The 21,895-nt window shown below is 40.2% G+C and overlaps 1 protein-coding gene across 1 annotated transcript; it reads left to right on the plus strand.

The window, feature by feature from the left end:
• The first annotated feature begins 4,296 nt into the window (after positions 1-4,296).
• LOC134749684 (nose resistant to fluoxetine protein 6-like) lies at positions 4,297-21,083 on the plus strand. The gene is made up of 14 exons (XM_063684702.1): positions 4,297-4,388; positions 8,203-8,342; positions 10,772-10,953; positions 11,864-12,009; positions 12,684-12,798; positions 14,080-14,167; positions 14,776-14,942; positions 15,794-15,979; positions 16,478-16,654; positions 17,069-17,239; positions 17,271-17,622; positions 18,284-18,470; positions 19,705-19,847; positions 20,860-21,083. The coding sequence occupies exons 1-14, from the start codon at positions 4,325-4,327 to the stop codon at positions 21,043-21,045; spliced, it is 2,304 nt and encodes a 767-aa protein (XP_063540772.1). The 5' UTR covers positions 4,297-4,324; the 3' UTR covers positions 21,046-21,083.
• Positions 21,084-21,895: the final 812 nt, after the last annotated feature.

Here is a 21,895-nt window from a genome sequence, read left to right on the forward strand (position 1 = left end):
AATCTTCTGGGTGTGTGTGGAGGCTCCTATCGCAGCCGTCACCAAGGCTGCCCTGACCCCCGATAGGAAATCTTAAAAACTAAACACCGTATTATTAGCGTTTAGCTCTGAGCGCTAGCATCTTCCTGACGTTCTTTGGAGCTGGAATCTTCTGGGTGTGTGTGGAAGCTCCTATCGTAGCCGTCACCAAGGCTGCACTGACCCCCAATAGGAAAGCTTAAAAACTAAACACCGTATTATAAGCGTTTAGCTCTGAGCGCTAGCATCTTCCTGACGTTCTTTGGAGCTGGAATGTTCTGGGTGTGTGTGCAGGCCCCAGTCGCCGCCGTCACCAAGGCTGCCCCTGATAGGAAAGCTTAAAAACTAAACACCGTATTATAAGCATTTAGCTCTGAATGCTAGCATCTTCCTGACGTTCTTTGGACCTGGAATCTTCTGGGTGTGTGTGGAGGCTCCTGTCGCAGCCGTCACCAAGGCTGCACTGACCCCCGATAGAAAGCTTAAAAACTAAACACCATATTATAAGCGTTAAGCTCTGAGCGCTAGCATCTTCCTGACGTTCTTTGGAGCTGGAATCTTCTGAGTGTGTGTGGAAGCTCCTATCGCAGCCGTCACCAAGGCTGCACTGACCCCCGATAGGAAAGCTTAGACTGCAAAAACGGACTTGGCCGATGGATTAGTGGTTCATTTGTTTTTTTAGGGACCACCAACTGTGACGTTTTCAAGTAAAAGGTACCACATTGTCGCTTACCGTAGATGTAAAGACGTTGTGACGTAACATGCTCCAGTCTGACAGGGGCTGTTGTGAAAATGTTAGTGATTTATTAAACATTAATTCAATAGGGTAGTTGACAATTTTTTTTAATGGTAACTGTCGATCAGGTTTGTTTTGACTATCAAATGTCTGTATGGGAGCATTGTATGTATGTATGTATGTAAACACTTTATTGCACATAAGACAGGTTAAGATATACAATTAAACAAAAAGTATACAATGTACAAAGGCGAACTTATCCCTGTAAGGGATCTCTTCCAGTCAACCTTTGAGCAACTGAGAGTAGACAATTAACAATGACAGACAAACGAACAGGAAAGTGAAATTATGGTTCAAGTATTACACAAGTAAATATTTAAAAACCTATAGCCTATATTATAATATAAATACACATATAATACATATTAATATAAATACATACATATAAATAAATATACATAACCAATATTAAATAAAATTACTCAGTACTCAACCAGAACACAGGTCATTGGAGAGTCATAGCTTATGCAATTTACTCTTGAGTGATGCTACCGACTGGGACTGTCTAAGGGATAACGGCAACTTGTTCCACAACTGCACAGCGCGCACTGTGAAGGACTTGGAGTATGAGTGTTGTCTTAAAGCAATACAAAACTCACAAATGAATGGCAACACATCGTGACGTCACAGAGTCACTTTGCTTTGAAGCCGTTTCGATGCGTAAAACAAGGAAATTGCGATTTTGTCGGTGAAATATTGCGTTTATGTACCTATATATTGTTGTTGTACAATATTTTTTTAAATAAAATGTAAATAATCGAATGGCCCTGACCCCCTGATGTAATATTTTTCCTATTTGAAAGTTAAAATTTTTTTTTCGAAACAGGTATTTTTTTATAAATCCCATTAAGTATATTTTTTAAGTTTCCAAATTATTGTGATAAATTGCTCATTTTCTATCTATTTAACTAGATTTAGTTATAGAATTCAAAATGTGTCAACAACTACCCTATTGTTATCGAAATCGATACGATGCAATTTCTAAATCATAATAACAAATGTGACTCCTTGAAGTACGGTCATTCTAACGTTACTACTTGGTTACTACAAATTTACTCCCATCAAACCGAGGTGGGGCTGATGTCACCTGGTTTTGTTGCTCAATATAGACTTAGGTTTAATTTTATGATGTACCTGTTTTTCTCGTTTGGAAAATTTGGGTTGATTAAATTATTGTTGTATAACGTACCAAGTATTGAAAATTTTTGTAAATATTACAATTTAGTATGAGAGTAGGTACTGAGGGGTATTTTAAATAAAATCAGTATAAAAGTATAATATTTGTAATCTCCTATTTGATACATTATAGTATAGATCTCGCAATTTAAGGTGAATTAAATGGAACGAATGATGAATGAATGGGATTTTAATCTCATAAAATATCAGTAATAACAGTGATTAGTTTGTAAGATTACGTAGTAAATAAAATAATTTTTGGATAATGAATGAATGAATAATTGAGCAAAATGGCTTAAAACGGTGATTTTTAGTATAGTTAACTAATAAAAACAAGTATATATCAAAACGTTTTTCATTGAATATAATTAAACCCTTATATACCTCTTTTTAGGGTTCCGTAGTTATAGTTTCCACATGTCCGTCTGTCTGTCCGTCCGCGGAAAAAAAAAGACTAAAAAGATTGTGTCCAAACCATGGATCGAAAATTAATGGAAAATATCTTGAAAGTAAAACTTAGTAAATACTTCGAAATTAAACTATCTTGAGACATATTTCAAAATATTTAGATCAGTACGGTTTCAACAAACCCGAACCCGAAACGTGTCGAATCCCGACGAATCCGAAACATGTCGCCAAAAGCGACTAAAAATAATAGTGAGTGAAGCCGTACTGATCTAAATATTTAGTAAATATACTTTCAATGAAAACTATAGCGAACATGACCGGCCATTTTAAAACTTCGCGCTCGATCGGTCAAATACTTTATAATTTAGGTATATATTATTACGACTTAATACCTACCAAACTTACAGTAAATTTTTGCCCTGGACCTTGCGCCTTGGACCCTATTACTAAGACTCCGCTGTCTGTCTGTTTGTCTGTCTGTCTGTCGGTCTGTCTGTCCGCCTGTCACCAGGCTGTATCTTATGAACTGTTGCCGCTATAACAACAAATACTAAAAACAGAATAAAATAAATATTTAAGTATTTATTATTTAATCCCATACAACAAACGTGATTTTTTTGCCGTTTTTGCGTAATGGTACGGAACCCTTAGTGCGTGAGTCCGACTCGTACTTGGCCGGTTTTTTGTATATCAACCACAGCTATGCCCCTACGTTTAATTTGTTTTCGAATTATTATTAAAATAGGAGCATTTAATTTTTTTTATGAAATCTGTTTTTCGCTCCTTCCTTCAATAATAAAAAAATCAAACTTCCCCTACTACGTACTTATTGAAATAAAATTTTACAGCATTACAGCTAAGGGCGCCAATGCGCTGTAAAACTAAGTAATTAAAGCTATATGTAATAAAACTATACGATAAATATGACAATAATTAATAAGCTACCTATATTGATTCACAAAAACGTAAAAAATCTTTAAAAAGTTTATAATTTTTGTCAGCAAACAAGTCTCAGTCAGGTGCAAAATATAAAAAATCGTAAATTATGTAATAGTTATTTGTTATACAAGGGTGCAAAGTTGTATTTTAACACACGAGAAGTAAAATACATTTGCACCCGTGTGTAACACAAAACTTTTCCCCTCACTATAGCGAGGAAAGTGGAACATCCACAGGCGTTAGATCATCTTGATCAACTGGAATCACTCATTTTTTTACGATATTATAACAAAAAACTGGAAATTCTGTACTTTTACGTGAGAAGTTATTAAGTAAAATTTTCGTAGTCAATGTTGACATTTCTGACGTATGAAATGTATTTCTGACGTATGAAATGTCAATGATGCGTTTTGAAATTGCATCGACTTAACTTGTGCGTTCAGAATTATATTTAACATAATTATTAAAAAACAAACGTTTATTATGGAATTTTAAGGTTTATGACTTAAAATCATTAAATAAGGCTAAATCTGGTAGTTTTTATTAGATTCTCAAACCATTTATTTAATGATAATTAATATCGAACGAACCATTATTATGAGAGTTTTACGTGTTGTTATCTGTCAAGCTACTTAAACACGCTCCATCCAAGGTCAAATTACTTTCCCCACTAGTGGATAAAATGCGTTTTTCCCCGCTTGTTTTAAAGGATAAAAGACGGCTTTCCGAGCTAGTGAGGGGAAAAAATATTTTCCATAATGTTAATATCCAGAGAGGAAAATGGGGATTACTTTTGTTTGGAGAAGTGGCCCTCCCCTTTCCCCTTAACAGTCTATTTTACCTCGTCTCTATATATTATACAACCAAACCTGCCCTGCTCGGTTACAACATACAGGTTACGCCCCGCCTCACAACATTTTCGTTAATTTCAAGTGTGACGCCAACGGTGACTGTTGTTTGAGTTTTTTTGTTAGTGAAAAATACAAAATGAAGTTTTTACTGCTGATGTTCCTTGTTCATCAGTCTTCGGGCGTTATTTATCATTTAAATTGTGAGTTTATTTAGTTATCATTGAATTTTTAGTTTTTTAGTGTTCCGTGCAAAACTTTGTTTTGACAAACGGAACACTTATGGGATCACTTCGGTCTTGCAAATCAGTTAAATGCGTTTTTCTCAGAGACCGTTTGACATAGATACCTAAAATTTGAAACAGTTATTTTACATTGTAAACAAACGTATGGGTCGCATGGGAAATATTGCAAAAAAATGGAATATTCTGTGATTTTTATATTGTGTGGTCCAGACATTTCTTTGCGATATATGTTCACTGTAATATATACAGGGTGGCTAAATAATAAGAGCATTCCCGTTGCCAGGGAGGTTTTGGGATTTTATAAATGATGATTTTTTTTCTTCTAGTTTTTTTCAGCCGACAATATTGGCCATTGCAGTACCTACGTTTATATGCGAAATTCGACTTCGACTACTAAGTCGGAGAAACAATATGCAATCTTCAATATTTTTGACAATTTGAGATTTCAAAATCATTACGTACAAGTAAATTTCGCCAGACATCGAGGCACTCAAATTTGCATCTTATTACTTTGCCACTATTGTGGATAAAATGTCACTTTCGCATCAGTTTTTAAAGAATAACGAGAGCCTGTACGAGCTGGTGTGGTGAAAAAAATAATTATGCAATTAGATAAGATTAGATTAGATGATTTATTTCATGAAAAACAATTACATAATAAGTTTGCATTAATGTCAAAAATATAAGAATTTTTATCATGATCGTTAACATAAAAATGAAAATAATAACAATACTAATAAAATAAAATTATAGCTCCAATAAGGGTTATCAAAACAATTACAATAAGAGTAAGTAGATAAATACTTACAAATCCATAATATACGTAAATTTACAATGTCAAAACTTACACTAAATAATAAAAACACAACACACAAGAACAAGTATATGGTGGTGGAGTTTTGCGAGCTGGAGTGGTAAAAAAACATTATGTGATTGTATGGTGGTGGAGTTTTGTAGACGTAAAATTATGACATCTATTTCAGTTTATTTATTAATGTGTGATTATAACTATTGACTATTTAAAACAACACGATTCAAAATATATACAAAAATAATTTGATTGAAAAAAAAAATGACGAAGCCCGTTGCGGGTTGCGGATATTATCATTGGTATTTTTGGGACGAAGCATGTTGCTGATTTGCATTTGTAGCCACCCGACGAAGCCTGCGTTGCGGATTTTTTACATGTAACTTATTTTTTAAGATTTTCTCAAATTCTGTATAATTATATTAAAACTTCAATATATTTGATTTACAACCTAGATATAGGTATTATTATAATTTTTTATACTACGTCGGTGGCAAACAAGCATACGGCCCGCCTGATGGTAAGCAGTCTCCATGTCCTATAGACGCCTGCAACTCCAGAGGTGTTACACGCGCGTTGCCGACCCTAACACTCCGCACCCTCGTTGAGCTCTGGCAACCTCACCGGCAGGAACACAACACTATGGTCTAGTGTTATTTGGCTGCGGTTTTCTGTAAGGTGGAGGTACTTCCCCAGTTGGGCTCTGCTCTAGATCTGTAATGACATCCGCTGTGCTGTGCCCTACCACACAAAGCGAGATGACATTCACAGTGCCCGTACCTCTCTTTTGGACGTAGTTTAAGGACATAATCGGGGCCGAGTGCGGATCCGGGGTATTATATCAAATCTATGTAAATGTTCCGTTTTTCCAAAGATAGATATAACTCCGTAATAGATGGATACAGTCTAAGGAAAAAACGTGCCTCGAAAATCACGAAAATTTGATTCTCGATCAGATGGCGCCACTAGTTTTGGCCTACACTCGTATAGAGGGCGTTGACTGTTTCGTTTGTTATTTATAATTTTAACGCATACCAGTGAAAGAAGATGGGTCAAAATCATATAAAAATAATTAATGCAAATAAAAAAATCATTTATCCATATTTAAATACATTTTATCGTATTTTTATAAATATTTATTTTTAGTTTTAAAGTGTGTCGACAGATGGCAGTGAATTTACTGGGGTTACAAAATTTACTATGACAGTACCGCTTTAGTATAAGTTACTCTATGGTTTTTCAAAACAAAGTTTTACATGCAACACTAAAAATTTGCTTTTCGAAGCAATAAAATGTATAAACAGGTATATTTACATGTTTTGCAAAATATTGACCTTGAATAATTTTGCAATATCCAAGAACTCGTTTCAAGTTGCAAATGTTACAACTCAAAACCGAACAGGATTTTATTTTGATATTCAAATATCCGCTCTCCGTGTTCAAGGTTCTGCGTCAGAGATTTCATAATTCTACGGTTTTTAGAACTTTAATTTCATATGTAAAGCCTGACTAGAAATATATGATCAATGTCAAGAGGGCGCTGTTATTCTCATGCATAGAGTGACAGTTCAGTATAGTATGAAAAAATTAGTTCCAGTGAAATTCCGCAACATGGCGCGTGATCATATATTCCTGTGGGCTTAGCACGGTAGCATTTTTATCGAATAATACGTGATAATTACTAGATACGAGAACAATACGAGATCTAATAGATACGTTATAGTTTCGTTACTAGTTATCTTTTGCAGTTCGATTCGAGAAACCAATTGTCATTTCACGCTACAATTATTGTGACGTTTTTGATATCCATTAGATATCCATGAGATATCCATTGGATATCTAAGTAATATCTTAAGCAAATCTTAAAGAGATCTTTCAAGAGGACATTCGGAATCGCGGAAATGTCAAATTTCACATGAATTTCTTAAATATTTCTGAATCAGAACCACCACCTACCACCAACCACCACAACCACCACCAATCTAACCACTTTTGAAACGTACACAATGTCAAAATGGAAAAGTAATGTCTTCAACTTCAAATCTCTCGGTTTCGTGTCTGTTTCATATCTAGTTGATATCTAGATCATTGTTCGAATTGGCCCGTAAGAGTCCGCAGCAAGCTCGGTTCTCCATACAAACGTAGAAAGTTTATGCTCTCATTTTAAAACGACTAAGATTGCTCTGAAACTTTGTATACCTACTTACAATAGGATTAGGTATATCTAGTCCTGTAATCAATTTATGTAGCTTCAGATACCATAGTTAAAAAAACACAGCGAATTTAAGTTTTCCATACAAAACTTGTTTTTGCTCTATTTCGTTTGTTTTATTACAGACTATATATATACATTTTAAACTGTAATAGATGTCATATATTAAAAAAAAGTGACGAAGCCCACCAGTGGTGAAGGTCGGATTCGAACCGGCATCTAGCTATCGCGGCTAACGCCATGAGCCCCTAGGCCACCTCGCTACGGCGGTACCGTCCCAATTTCTCGACTATATGCCATCTTTGTAAGACTAGGCGTCTTTGACCAACTCTAAGGGTAAGCAGTGCGCGCCTGCACCTCCTATACGAATTCCTTCGTTCGAATCCGGCCTTCACCACTGGAGGGCTTCGTCACCTTTTTAGGCTTCCGTACCCAAAGGGTAAAAATGGGACCCTATTACTAAGACTCCGCTGTCCGTCTGTCCGTCTGTCTGTCACCAGGCTGTATCTCATGAACCGTGATACCTAGAGAGTTGAAATTTTCACAGATGATGTATTGCCTGTTGCCGCTATAACAACAAATACTAAAAACAGAATAAAATTAATATTTAAGTGGGGCTCCCATACAACAAACGTGATTTTTTTGCCGTTTTTGTGTGTAGTGGTACGGAACCCTTCGTGCGCGAGTCCGGCTCGCACTTGGCCGGTTTTCTTTAATATATGACATGTGTTACAGTTTATCACATTTTTCAGTTACGGAGTACGTCAAAATGCCGGAGCTATATCACATGGATGACTATGACACGTGCATTGTGGAGCCGGGGGGGACTTACTGCCTTTTCGACGCCGATATCTACTCGAAAGACAACTCCGAACTAATGCAAATGATAAAGGTAAGTTCCTAAAGAAAAAGTTACTGATTTGAAAAGAGAGTGGAAAAACCGTGCCCTCTAGTTTGACATTAGGTGCCTATTTTATTATATATGTACTTGACAATCCTGACATTTATTCACACAAAATAATAAAAATATGCACACTACATTAAAAAAAATACAGAAATTGAGAAAATCTTAAAAAATAATCTAGTTACAAGTAAAAAATCCGCAACGCAGGTTTCGTCTGGTGGCTACAAATGCAAATCAGCAACATGCTTCGTCCCAAAAATAGCAATGATGATATCCGCAACAGGCCTCGTCAGTTTTTTTTGTTTAAATAAAATAACCGTCACGAATCGTACCTGGCTCAAATGTCCCCATTACGCTGGCAGCGTTACCGCGCTGAATGGCCAACGAGATCTGTTGGACCAGGTACGATCCGGACCGAGGGTCGCACCCCCTGTCCCTCCAATGACACCTGACACTGATAAATTATCAGTGATAATTTTCTGTACATTTCTGGGTCGGTCAATCACATTGAACTATTATTACTAAGGTATAGAATTGGCACAGAGAACCAGTATTTTGTGCTATTGTAGCCGTTTTGGCATCAAACCATGGAAGCGGAGCGTGAATCTCGCGACCTTAACGCGTAAGCGCCATGAATCTTACCATTAATTAATTTTACGACGTTTTGGTCGCGTGGCACAGGTTGTGAATTGTGATTGCGACAATTTCATTATTTGGCAAGTCGTCTCTATATTAGTAATAATAAACTCACTCACGTGTTGGGCCAGTAATGTACGGTGAACTGTCGGTGAGTATTGTCAGCATGGTGACACTTGGTGAAACGGGCCTGCTATGAACTGTCGGTGAGTATTGTCAGCATGGTGACACTTGGTGGAACGGGCCTGCTATCAAATTCGAATCAGGAATTTGTCTTTTATGGCGTTATTCATATGACCAGAAATATATGAACATTGTCAAGAGGGCGCTGTTATTCTCATGTATAGAGTGACAGTTCAGTATAGTATGAAAAAATTAGTTCCAGTGAGATTCCGCAACATGGCGCGTGATCATATATTCCTGGTCAGGCTTTACACGCTTGAGGAATTAGCTATGAATCGTTTCTGTCTGTCATTTTGACTTATATGTATTTGTGAGAAACGGATAAAACTTAATTTAACTCAAAGTTTTATGAATGAGTCTACTCATTTTATCCAAAATAATATGCTGAGAAAAAGTGAGGCTACGCTACTAATAACGCCATCTGTTTCTTTGAGCGTGAAAGACACTTCTTTTGCCTTCTTAAGGGCACACATTCTAACTCAAACAAGTTTAGTAAGTGCCTTCTCACCTCACAACACAAGTTATAGTACTCAAGTGGTGGGAGAGATGGCGCTGTAATTAATATACATTCATTATTCAAATTTTAACATAGTTACCTCTACAAACAAGTTATTATAGCGGTTTCGAATGTATAATTGCTTAGCGACTCTACAAATGAGATAATGATATGATCAATACCTACATATGTAAATTGCGTAAATATCCAAAATATGACATTGATTCCAGCGAGTCACCCTAATAAAAGTTTTAAATTACAATAATTATTATAACAGAATAAATAAGTAATTACTTATTAATTCTGTTCATAATTATTGTGAATACAATTTTAATATTTTAGAATTACATAACAGTAGTATGACTTGTATGATATGTCAAAACTTATGGACACCGACTTATAAAGCAACTTTTATTTAACTACCCTCGCACTATTTAACATGCCCCCGTAAGACTACTAGGGCTAAGATGGTCGCCTTTTTATCATGTCACGTTCTAACAAATATAAAAGTGCGAAAGTGACGCATGACATGAAAGGTGATAAAAATGCGACCATGATTTCCGTTACCTGTTAATTCTTTGATTAATAAAGCCCTACGCAAACCGGCGGCGGAGCTCTGTGCAGATCACATATATATGTATATTTTTTTCTTAGGCTATTCCAAGCTATTCGAAATAGATAGGTAACGTAGTGAGGATTGCCTCACGGCGCCCCTGTTTACTGTCAACGGCGCACGAGGGCGCCGCGGCGCAATAGGAACCCCTGCATTAAGGTATAAATTTGAATGCTCTGAGACTAACCTCGCAGCATCACGGAGGATTTTTACTCCGCGGCATCGAGGAGAAGGTTAGAGGATACCGCGGCGGTAGGCGCTAGTGCTCCCACAGTTCCCACACGCGCTGGCGGGGGCTCGCGGTATCGCGGAAGATTTTCCCTCGTTAGTGTGCGCTGCGCGTAGGAAATACTCCTCAATGATCTGCGCTGCACTCCGCCAGTTTGAATAGAATAGTTTTTATTCGTAAACACACAGACAAATAGATATACATAAAAAATAGCATGCTGCTGGCGACTATTTTTTTTTTTCACGTACCTAATTTTCTAGGAATACACAGCCTATGACGTCAAGCATTATAACCATACAGTAGTCCATCGAGCGTTGTGCGTACAGAAAACTTGTAAAGAATTCATGCAGAACAGGAGTTTAGAAAATGAGGAGGATCTAAATGCCGTCCTTGAGGAGTGCGTGGACGCTGAGCTGTGGAAAGGATACAAGCTTAATGCCAGGTAATATTTATTTCTATAACTCCGTACAAAACATTGCTCACTGCAACGCTATCAACTACAACGCTATCTGGCACGGACGGTGTGCGGGGTGTGCGAGGTGTGCGAGGTGTGATTTTTCCGCTGATATAATAAGTAGTCATTTTTTTTATACTACGTCAAGTACGTCAGTGGCAAACAAGCATACGGCCCGCCTGATGTAAAGCAGTCTCCGTAGCCTATGTACGCCTGCAACTCCAGAGGAGTTACATGCGCGTTGCCGACCCTAACACTCCGGTAGGAACACAACACGTACGTACGTAGGGTCTAGTGTTGTTTAGAGATACTTCCCCAGTTGGGCTCTAGATCTAGAATTCCACGGGTTAGCGGTTTAGGTATAAGTATTTTGAAATTGTGATTCTAATTGCAGCCCCATAAGTCAAAAAAATCAAGACATGGAACCGCTTAATGGTGACTTTAAGACCAATTTTTGCAATTATTTTCTATCGAACCTATTTCGTTCAATCATGTAGCGAGTACGGCCACGGCCTTTGAAATAATAATGAAATTCATGAATATTTTGTTTTAGTAAAACACATAGTTTTTCTTAAAAAACTGCTTAAATAACATCAATTTCAAGGACATTGGGTGTCGACAGCCCCTTAATAATACCACCGACCACCATAAGGTACCGTACGTGAAACGTCATATGATTATATGATCGCAATGTGTAGCATGAAAATGAGATTATGATTTTTTTTTTTTTTTTTTTTTTTTTCGACCAAAACTGTAATAAATCCATTTATTTAAGAGTAAAACTAAAAGTAACTAAGAATAACAACTTATAAATAAATAAAAAAATTAAAAAACAAAACTACTCTTAATTAAAAAACATCTAAATAAGGCCCCCGATTGGTTTCATATCTTTTTTCAGGTTATCCGAAATAACATACTGCAAAAAACACGGCGAAAAGAGTTCCCTCAGCATTGGAGACTACGTGGTCGGAGGTGTCTATCTGATATTGATCATTTTGAACGCGGCTGGGACATCATACGACATCCTAAAGGGCGAGAAAACAGGTAGACATTACTTACTCCTCAATACGTCACTCTTCCTATCATTTGTCCCGGCTTTTTGCCACGGCTCGCCGCTCGCCAGGGGAAATGAGGTTTTGTTGGGAAGGCCTGGTTTCGGATTTTTCTTCACCGAATTGCAATTTTGTATGGGAAATCAATAACCGCTGAACAGATTTAGTATAGTCGAAATTTGGTATGTGGATGGAAAAGTGGATGGAAAAGGGCGTTAGGGGAAAGAAGGGGTTGAAATTTGTATGGGGAATCAGTAAAAAGTAGATTATATAGAAGATGCCCCCAGATACTGGAGTTGCAGGCGTAGATAGGCTACGGAGACTGCTTAACATCAGGCGGGCCGTATGCTTGTTTGCCACCGACGTAGTAGTACTTGAGGATTTTTAATAGTGAATTACCCTCCAACCCTTTAAATTAGGAGATGGAAGATTGTCATAAGCAACTTACAAAAATAAGTTAAATCCCACCCAAAACATTTTCATGTAAAACGTTGCCAAGACGAAACCATAAGGCTCGCACTATTAAAAAGTTATCAGATCTCTTGTAGAGCCAAAAGCTTCTATAACTCTGAAAGCCTTCCTAAACTCTACACCCTAGCCAACATATGTGGCTTGGCCGTTTCGCTACCGTCACATGGACGTAAACCTACGTTTGTTGGTTTCCAGGGAACCCGTACTTAATGGCGTTTTCCATGCGCAAAAACTGGCGTAAGCTGGTGGCGCCCAGCGGACAGGGCCCCGAGCCCAGGCTCAACAGGCTCAAGCTTTTCAACGGCCTGAGGTAAGCATTCAATCATCTCCATACACTACGCTCTCTGAGGAGGTTGTGCATACAATCCGAGTATCACAGATAACCGGTTTACTGATGTTTCGGCGAAAATTACTTGACAAACTTTCAGTACCCAAACTATTTATCCCATATTTTTAGTTGGGCGAAATTTCATTTCGCAAATTTACATAATCCCAACCTAGTACGTCATTTTCATTTCGCAAGTATGGGGTATGGTAAATGAAATGGTTGCGAAGTAAGGTTATGCCAACGATTGGTATGCCAAATGAAACTTTGGCGAAAAGTTGGTTGACAAGTGAAATTAAAGGAAGTACACCCAGATAATCATGGAGCGCGCCGTGCTCGGCATCAAGCTTCAAATCGAGTGAGGAATGTCGAGATGCGACACCGCACTAAGGTGCAGCGCGTGGGATACGTTATTACCAAACTAAAATGGAGTTGGGCGGGACATATTGCCAGGCAGTGATGGCAGGTGGACCAAAATGTTAACAGAATGGTGGTCGCTTCCGGATGAAACGAGCGTTTAGCCACCGGCGCCGCGCCGTTGGCTGGTTGGATGGACGACATTCGGTAGATTGCGGGTCACTTTTAAAAGAAAGAATTATACAAATTTATTTATTTAACATCGTAATTTGTACAAGCATTTATTTTGACAATACTTTATATGCTAAACATGATGGCTCAGCATATATTCAGCACTAAGCAGCAGTTTTACATGAGATTAACTCAGTACCGGGACAAATAGCTTACTAGAAAGAAGCCTACGCTGAGCAGTTAATGATAAAGGGCTGATATGATCATACACGTATTACATATAATAATGAGAGCAACAGCTTGACAGCTATTTTGCTATAATATCTCAGTAACGGTAGGCTGGAATTACTCTTAATCGCGGGGCAAACACTGATCAACGACTAAAAGTATAAGGAATTGTTTTTTGAACGCTTTCAGGGTGTATTTCTGTTAAGATGCCAACCACTTCACAAAATTCTTAAGCTTGCATTGAAAAATCAACTCCCTATTTCTCAAAGATTGATGATCAATGTTAGCCCGCGGTGCAAGGTAAGTCCAGTTTACGGTATCTTTGTTACTGGATCTAGGTATCTTGCAGCTGTTCATCAGTGGAGGTCAGGCCACTAGTAGGATGCAGAGTTTAGAGTTCTAGGTTTGATATACTTGTAGTATTAAGAGGATCATGTATTATCCGAGTCGTGATTTCGAGTCTTATGTCTCCCATTTTGATTGTTATGAATGTACTTATTCTGTCGACAGGGCGCTGACGATGATTTGCGTGTTTTTCTCCCACACGGCTCTGGTACTTGCATACACCTACCTCGAGAATCCTTATTACATCGAAACGGTATGTTAATGTAATTAATCACAACAATTATAATAAACTTCATTTTATTTTTCTTTTCATAATTCTGATCACTCATTTCCTCTCGCTTTCTACAATCCTGCACTAACTACACGTTTCTGTTTGACCCAATGGTTGACTGGTATTTGTACAATTTTATATCGTGCGATAAAGTTTAAATAAATAAATAAATAAAATAAAATCACTGTCACGCTTTTATTGCTTGTCAAAAATACAATCTCATGGACGGATAGAGTAACCAATGAGCGACCAGTGTGCTGCAGAGAGTGCGAAAGAGAAGAGACATTTTAGAGACTATTAAGATTCGGAAACTGCAGTACTTCGGTCATGTATTACGAAATGACAAAATATACCCCTCCTCCAGCTGATAATACAGGGGAAAATCCAAGGAAAACGAAAACCTGGAAAAAGACGTACCTCGTGGCTCAAAAACCTCAGGTGCTGGTTCAAGATGAGCACCAGGTCGCTGTTTCGAGCTGCAGCGTCAAAAGTAAAAATAGCCTTAATGATAGCCAACCTCCGGCAGGAGACGACACTATAAGAAGAAGAAGAAAAATACAAATGACTTACGGTATTATGTCCTGTTTCAGTCATACGATGATCCTTCAAAATACATCCTGTTCAACGGCAACCTGGTGACGTACACGTTCTTCGTGATGTCCGGGTTCCTGCTGGCGTTCAACTTTGAGCTGCACGCTGAGAAGCACCGAATCAGTCTGTGGGACTGGCCTAAGGGCATGCTGATGCGGTGGCTGAGGTAAAAATTAAATGTCAGGCCCGATGGGGTGTCCTTGGTTCCTTGGAGCTTGGGACGGATATTAGTGTGGGATTAGACACACTGGACCGTCCCACCTCCAACGGACTAATATAAAAGCGGGCGAAGCGGCGGAAAGCGCCGAAATTTTAAAACGTAATAAATATAAGAGCTTCGGTAGAGAGTACCATTTTGTTCCATTTGGAGTTGAAACTCTAGGTCCCAGTGCGCACAAGTTGTTTGCAGAAATCGCGATGAGTGTGGTTGACATAACTGGTGACCGAAGAGCTGGCGGCTTCCTCGCACGTATCAGCATTGCGACCAGCATCCTTGGTACAATGCCTCAAGGGCCTATTTAAGATTTAAGCTAGTTATTAATTTCGTCTATTTTCAGACAAGTAAGATATATTTCGAATCGTAAGATAGTAAGCAATTACTTACCTATGGACACTTGAAACACCAGAGGGTTGCGTTGCCGGCCTTTAAGATGGTAGTACGCTATTTTCTTGAAGGTTTGAAGGTTAGGACAGTTTAGCTGTGCGAGGCAGGAAGTTTCTGGAGAAACGTACTTTTGAGGACTGCTAACCATCTAAGACTTAGATTCCATTTTCTCCACTTAGATTCTAAATGATGAAAATGGAAATTTTGACGTGTAGAGCAATGGCGTATAGAAGCGGTAGGGATTAGTCCGAACAATTCCTCTAAGCACTATCCATTATACATCGGATAGAAAATACAAAACTAGGCTATATCTCTACGCTGCGCCAAGGAATCAAGTCGATCTGTAATAAACGGACTGATCTTACTCACCTATGCAAAACTTATTCGTAGCTCAGTCCCAACTTGACTTTCAGATTGACTCCAATCTATGCCCTGGTCATGTTCACCGTAATGACCCTGATGCGGCACCTGGGTGACGGGCCCCTGTGGCCCCACGTGGTAACCAGCGAAGCCGTCGCCTGCAACCAGTACTGGTGGGCGCACTTACTCTACATCAACAATTACATCTTCGACGATTCGCATTGCTTCCCGCAGAGCTGGTGAGTTACCTTTTTTAAGATTGTAATAAATGGGAGAGGCATGGGCAGGCGGTTATATTTGGTCAATTAGCCTTTTTCCTGATATCAGGGTTGGCCACACGAACTAAAATGGCCTCATAGTAAAAGTCGCAACGTGAACAGACATGAAAAAAATAGTGCCCTTACCAAGTTAGCAGTGTCACTATGTCACTAGGACTAAGCTAAGAAGCTGTTGAAGTTACTTCTTTTTTCACTTATATATAGTCCATTCTGCATTCTCCATTGGGTGAACGGTGAACATCTTGATTGTCGTGAGAATCTTGTTTATTATTTTTCGGTGATAAAAATGATTCTTTCTGCCTAATATTCTCTTGTATAGGGTTGCCATATGGAAGAATTAAATGTCCTGATAAAAATCCTGACATCACCCTAAAAATCCGGACATATCCGGACGTATGGCAACCCTACTCCTGTACCAATGTTGGCCAAACTGTAATAAAATTGACGACGTGATTGCAGGTATCTGGCAGCGGACACGCAACTCTTCGGTCTGGGGCTGCTCGTGTGCATCCTGTTCCGGAAGCCGCGTGCGCAGATTATCGCGCTGACTGTCATGCTGATCGTGGCGCTGGCCATCCCTGCCGCGCATCTGTACTTCCAGCAGAACTTGGGGGCTGTGGTGCATCTATCTCCTGAGTAAGGTTTTTTATCTGTTTCGCTGGCCTTTCCCTTTTAATTTGAACACTTTTTAGAGTTAGACCAAGAAAAGTCTGCAACAATTTTGATCGCATACGCAGTGCAAGTGTAATTTATACGTCATTCCATAGAACTGTATGTCAGGTCAAATTTTGCAAGCTTATTTAAACCCACTTTCTATTAAATATATTAAATATATACCGCCCACCCACCCACTTCCTATTATTCGAATTAGCTGAAACTTCACATACGGGAGACTCGAACTCGTGACTTTGGATCACTAGCCCATCGTTCTGCCATCTAAGCTACCGAGCCTTCTCTGATGACAACGAATATTCTGAATATCCGTTGTCATTCGCTAATTCGAAATATTTCCACCATCAAACTGTCCTTTACAAAACAGTCACTTTGCAGAACATACCGCTCCCTCTTCCGGTTCAACGACACATTTCGCATCATCTTTGTGGCCGGGCACACGAACATGTCCACGTACTCGCTGGGCATCGCTGGCGGCCTGCTCACCTACCACTTGCTCAAGAACGAGAAGAGCGTCTCTCAGAAGCTGCAGGTTAGTTGGACAACACTGTCCACAGAAAACATACACACACACACACAGAACGTACCGCTCCCTCTTCCGGTTCAACGACACATTCCGCATCATCTTTGTGGTCGGGCACACGAACATGTCTACGTACGCGCTGGGCATCGCTGGCGGCCTGCTCACCTACCACTTGCTCAAGAACGAGAAGAGCGTCTCTCAGAAGCTGCAGGTTAGTTGGACAACACTGTCCACAGAAAACATACACACACACAGAACGTACCGCTCCCTCTTCCGGTTCAACGACACATTCCGCATCATCTTTGTGGTCGGGCACACGAACATGTCTACGTACGCGCTGGGCATCGCTGGCGGCCTGCTCACCTACCACTTGCTCAAGAACGAGAAGAGCGTCTCTCAGAAGCTGCAGGTTAGTTGGACAACTTTGTCTACAGAAAACATACACACACACAGAACATGCCGGTCCCTCTTCCGGTTCAACGACACATTCCGCATCATCTTTATGGGCGGGCACACGAACATGTCCACGGGCCACGTACGCGCTGGGCACTGGGCATCGCGGGTGGCCTGCTCGCCTACCACTTGTTTAACAACGAAAAGAGCGTGTCTCAAAAGCTGCAGGTTAGTCGGCTTTTGAATCCTAATCAGTCCGGTAAACTGTCTTTTCCTAGAAGGATATAACCAAACGGAGTAGCCATTAACAGGCGTTCTCTGTCGAAAATGGTCATACACAATGTATGGACTGACGTTTATCTGACATGGCTATTTTGACGTTACGCATACATTTGACGTTCCCCTCCCCCGCAAAAATCGGGAGACTTTTGTACAGAAAATTACAGACGTGGCGTCTCCGTTTGGTTATATCCTCCTAAGACTTTTCAGTGGACAAAACTGTCCGCAAGAAGACACATGCACACAGAAACACATGTTGAAGTACGTATTCGGCATCGCCGGCGGACTCGCCCACAAAAAAGAATTTGCAGTATCGCTTGCAGGCGTATCTGATTGTTAAAAAAGTAGTTGTCGTACATTTTTCTTGCCCCTTTCTCTGAATCTTTTACTCCTTTCAGAAATACCCATGGATCATGTGGATGACGTTCCCAGTCGGCGTTGGCACCATCTTGTCCGGTGGTATCTTCTACATGGACGGCTACGAACCCTCGACCCTCTTAAAGATCATCTACGGCGCCACCCACAAGCCCCTGTTCCAGTGTATTATCATCTTTATTATCATTGCCTGCATCTTTAAGGTTGAAAGTAAGTATTTAAACTACATTATCTTATACCTTTAAACGAGCAATTCTTATATATATATTTCGGGGATCTCGGAAACGGCTCTAACGATCTTGATGAAATTTGCTATATGGGGGTTTTCAGGGGCGAAATATCGATCTAGCTCGGTCTTATCTCTGGGAAAACGCGCATTTTTGAGTGATTATATGTTTTCCGAGCAAAGCTCTGTCTTCCAGATATTATTTCTTAACTAGCGACTGTAGACTTATATTGTACTGATACAGATACAGTTAGCAATGTGCCATCCATAGAAAATTTTAAAACATTGCAGTTCCCATAAAATGTTCTTGGCATTTTTTTCTGCACGTTTATTGCCAAAACTTCTGTTCTGTGTGTTCGGAACTGTCAACTTTTGTTTAAACTAGACAACCTGATATCGTCCGGCGGACTGGTAATCAGTGGGCCACTTTAGTTTCCATTTCTATAACACTTGAAATAGACGATGAGTGATGTTAATGTCAGGGTATATCAATACAGAATGACAGACCATTTGAACATGCGCCTGACATCAAAACAATATTGGAACTATATCAGGTAGCTGTCCTTTGTGCGGGCGTCTCGCACGAATCACAGCTCATTGATATGATTCCAATATGATTTTAATACCGTTTTTGAAGTAAAACTTCTTTAGGCGCGACTAAAAAGTGTCACGTTGTGGACAGATCTCCATGGTAACGTTACGGCCACTTTGTGGACACATCTCCATGGTAACGTTTATGTTTACATATTTTTCATCAATGTTTTCTGATGACGTTATCACCCAAACCGACTTTACAGACCATTTTTTTTCTAACGGAAGTAACGCTCAGTAGTGACACACGCACAATAGGACACACAAAGTGCCAACATAACGATAAACGTCATCTTAAAAGAAGTTTTACTTCAAACGCGATTCGCGCGTATAGATTACACGCACACACTTTTATAACTGACTTCAAAAAAGGAGGTTATGGCCTGTGACGGCTGTGACTCTTGGAATTTCAGTGTTGCGACAGTGAGCTACCAAAGGTACATCATCTGTGAAAATTTCAACTGTCTAGCTATCACGGTTCATGAGATACAGCCTGGTGACAGACAGACGTACAGCGGAGTCTTAGTAATAGGGTCCCGTTATTACCCTTTGGGAACGGAACCCCAAAAAACAGTATGATATTAACTTAGCTGGAACACATTTTTAATAACTTGATACTTGTTCCAGCCGTGTACCGCGGCATACTGGAGTGGCGCGGCTTCACGTGGATGGGACGTGCGTCGTACGCCGGTTTCCTAATGCACTCGTTGTTCCAGCGCGGTCTGGTCGGCTCGCAGAGACTGCCTTCCTACATGTCAGACTACAACATCGTACGTACTTCATTGACTATATAGTCTACCCTATCTTGGCCGATTTTGACCATGGTGACTGGATTCGGCGCGGCCGTGGATGGGCCGCGCGTCGTAAAGGATGACTCACGTTAGACCGGGCCGTGTCCGGGCCGGAGCTTCCGGCGCTTCGTTTTCTATGGAAAGCATCACGTGATCACCTGTCATGTCATAGAAAAGTAAGCGCCGGAAGCTCCGGCCCGGACACGGCTCGGTCTAACGTGACGAGTCATCCTTAAGCCGGCTTCCTATTACACTCACTGTTTCAGTTCCGATCGGCTCGGCTTCTTATATAACATGTCCGACAACTAAATAGTACGTACTTCACTGACTAGTGCGTAAAGTGTGCTTACTTTGCTCCCCACTAAGGGTCGGTTGCACCAAACTGTTTGTCATCGTTAAAGAGTTCGCTAAATTTTAATGTATGGAAAGTTTCATAGTAAACCGCCGCGGCGCGCCGGGTGACGTTGATCAGTCTGTCAAGTGTGAATGGTGCAACTGGCACTAAGTAATTGTGCTCTTATTGTCTTATGTTAAATTGTGTCTGCCGGGGTCTCTCCCAGAAGTCGTCGGCAACATCAAGTGTCTGCTAGGCTTCCTGGAAGAGTTGGGTTGGCAAGAGTAGTGCCGTAAACCCATCACGCAAAATAGGCGCAATATATTATGACGTCGAGTTGCGGAAACCAAGCCCGCGAAAACCTATAACCTATATTAAATTATGTATTACATGTGAATAGAGTAACAAAACACACAAATAAGATTGCTAGAAACCATTTTATCATTCTCTATAACAAAATTTGCCAAAATTTATTCTTGAAAACCGACAAACTGTGTGCGAAAAATCTTTTTGAAGCGATTCATTATACATATACTCGTATATTACAAGTGCGCCTGAAAGAATTTTTTGCATAGGTACTTTGTGGCAGAGAATGAAGTAGAAGGAAGGCTTAGAACGTGAATGTTTTAATCTGAAGATCAATGTTTTTCTCAACAGATGGTGCTCCTAGCCGCCACTATATTCCTGGCGTTTGCCTCAGGCGCGCTGCTTTGGGTGACGGTGGAGTCCCCCCTGGCCACAGTCACTAAGACCATGCTGTCCCCGCCCAGAAAGAACAGGCCACTCAGACAGGAAGCTGAGACGGAAGATGCGAAGGGAAAAGATTTTACAACCAAAGTATAGATTTAAGTTAGATGTAGTTGGAGATGCCCACCGCGCATAAACGCTAGTAAAGGTCCGGGTCTAAGGGCCCGGATTACCGCGAAGACCGAAATTCTCAAATTGCGGGCATCTTTCTCTTTTTCCATCTTCATCTTTCTATCGAAAGCATCACACGATCACTGAGGTTTGGAAGTGGCTGTCTATAGAAAACGGAGTGTCGGACTCCTCGGCTCGGACCCGGACCGTTTTAGCGTGTCGTTTGAATATGGAATTCGAAGCGTGAAAACTTTTTTAATGACTGTTACGGCTGATATAGTTTTGAATTTCATGCGTGGTGGGGCAGTATAGAACTCAGCATTTAGGTACATTTACAGTACAGTGGTCGCCATGGCCGAAATCGGCCGGAAGGATCATCATCATCATCAGTACATTACTTAAGAGGCCGGGATATAAGGGATTGCCAGCGAAGATGTTCACGCCGAAGCATTTATAATATTATAATAATACCTAAAACCAGAATTTTATAACCTAAGAGTTCAAGATACTTGGCATCTCTAGGCCTGGCGTAGTGTCTCTCGACGCCCTGCTGGTGCCGGCGGGTGGACCTGTGCGTAAAGAGCGCGGGCACCAGCAGTGGCAGTGTCACCCGCGCCGCGCGCGCTGGCGTGCTGCAAGCACAAAACGTGGGACGCGGGGCTAGGACAAAAACTATATTTACAGTACATATGGTGCTTGGTGCTACTTTCTCGCACTAGTGCGTAAAATAGCACTTTTCGTGCATATGTCGAAAGTATAAACGGTAAAACGTTGTACGATACACGTGCGAATAGGTAATTCGCAACTCGTGTCGATTTAAAACACTCCCTGCGGT

The sequence above is a fragment of the Cydia strobilella genome, chromosome 18 (assembly GCF_947568885.1).
Source record: "Cydia strobilella chromosome 18, ilCydStro3.1, whole genome shotgun sequence".
Taxonomy (NCBI): domain Eukaryota; kingdom Metazoa; phylum Arthropoda; class Insecta; order Lepidoptera; family Tortricidae; genus Cydia; species Cydia strobilella.

What these genes read in the sequence shown, in the direction of transcription:
- LOC134749684 (XM_063684702.1), top strand. Translation starts at nt 4,325, where the DNA reads ATGAAGTTTTTACTGCTGATGTTCCTTGTTCATCAGTCTTCGGGCGTT. An exon ending in CGTTATTTATCATTTAAATT is followed by an intron (nt 4,389 to 8,202) that starts GTGAGTTTATTT and finishes CACATTTTTCAG; the next exon opens with TTACGGAGTACGTCAAAATG. An exon ending in CCTAAAGGGCGAGAAAACAG is followed by an intron (nt 12,010 to 12,683) that starts GTAGACATTACT and finishes GTTGGTTTCCAG; the next exon opens with GGAACCCGTACTTAATGGCG.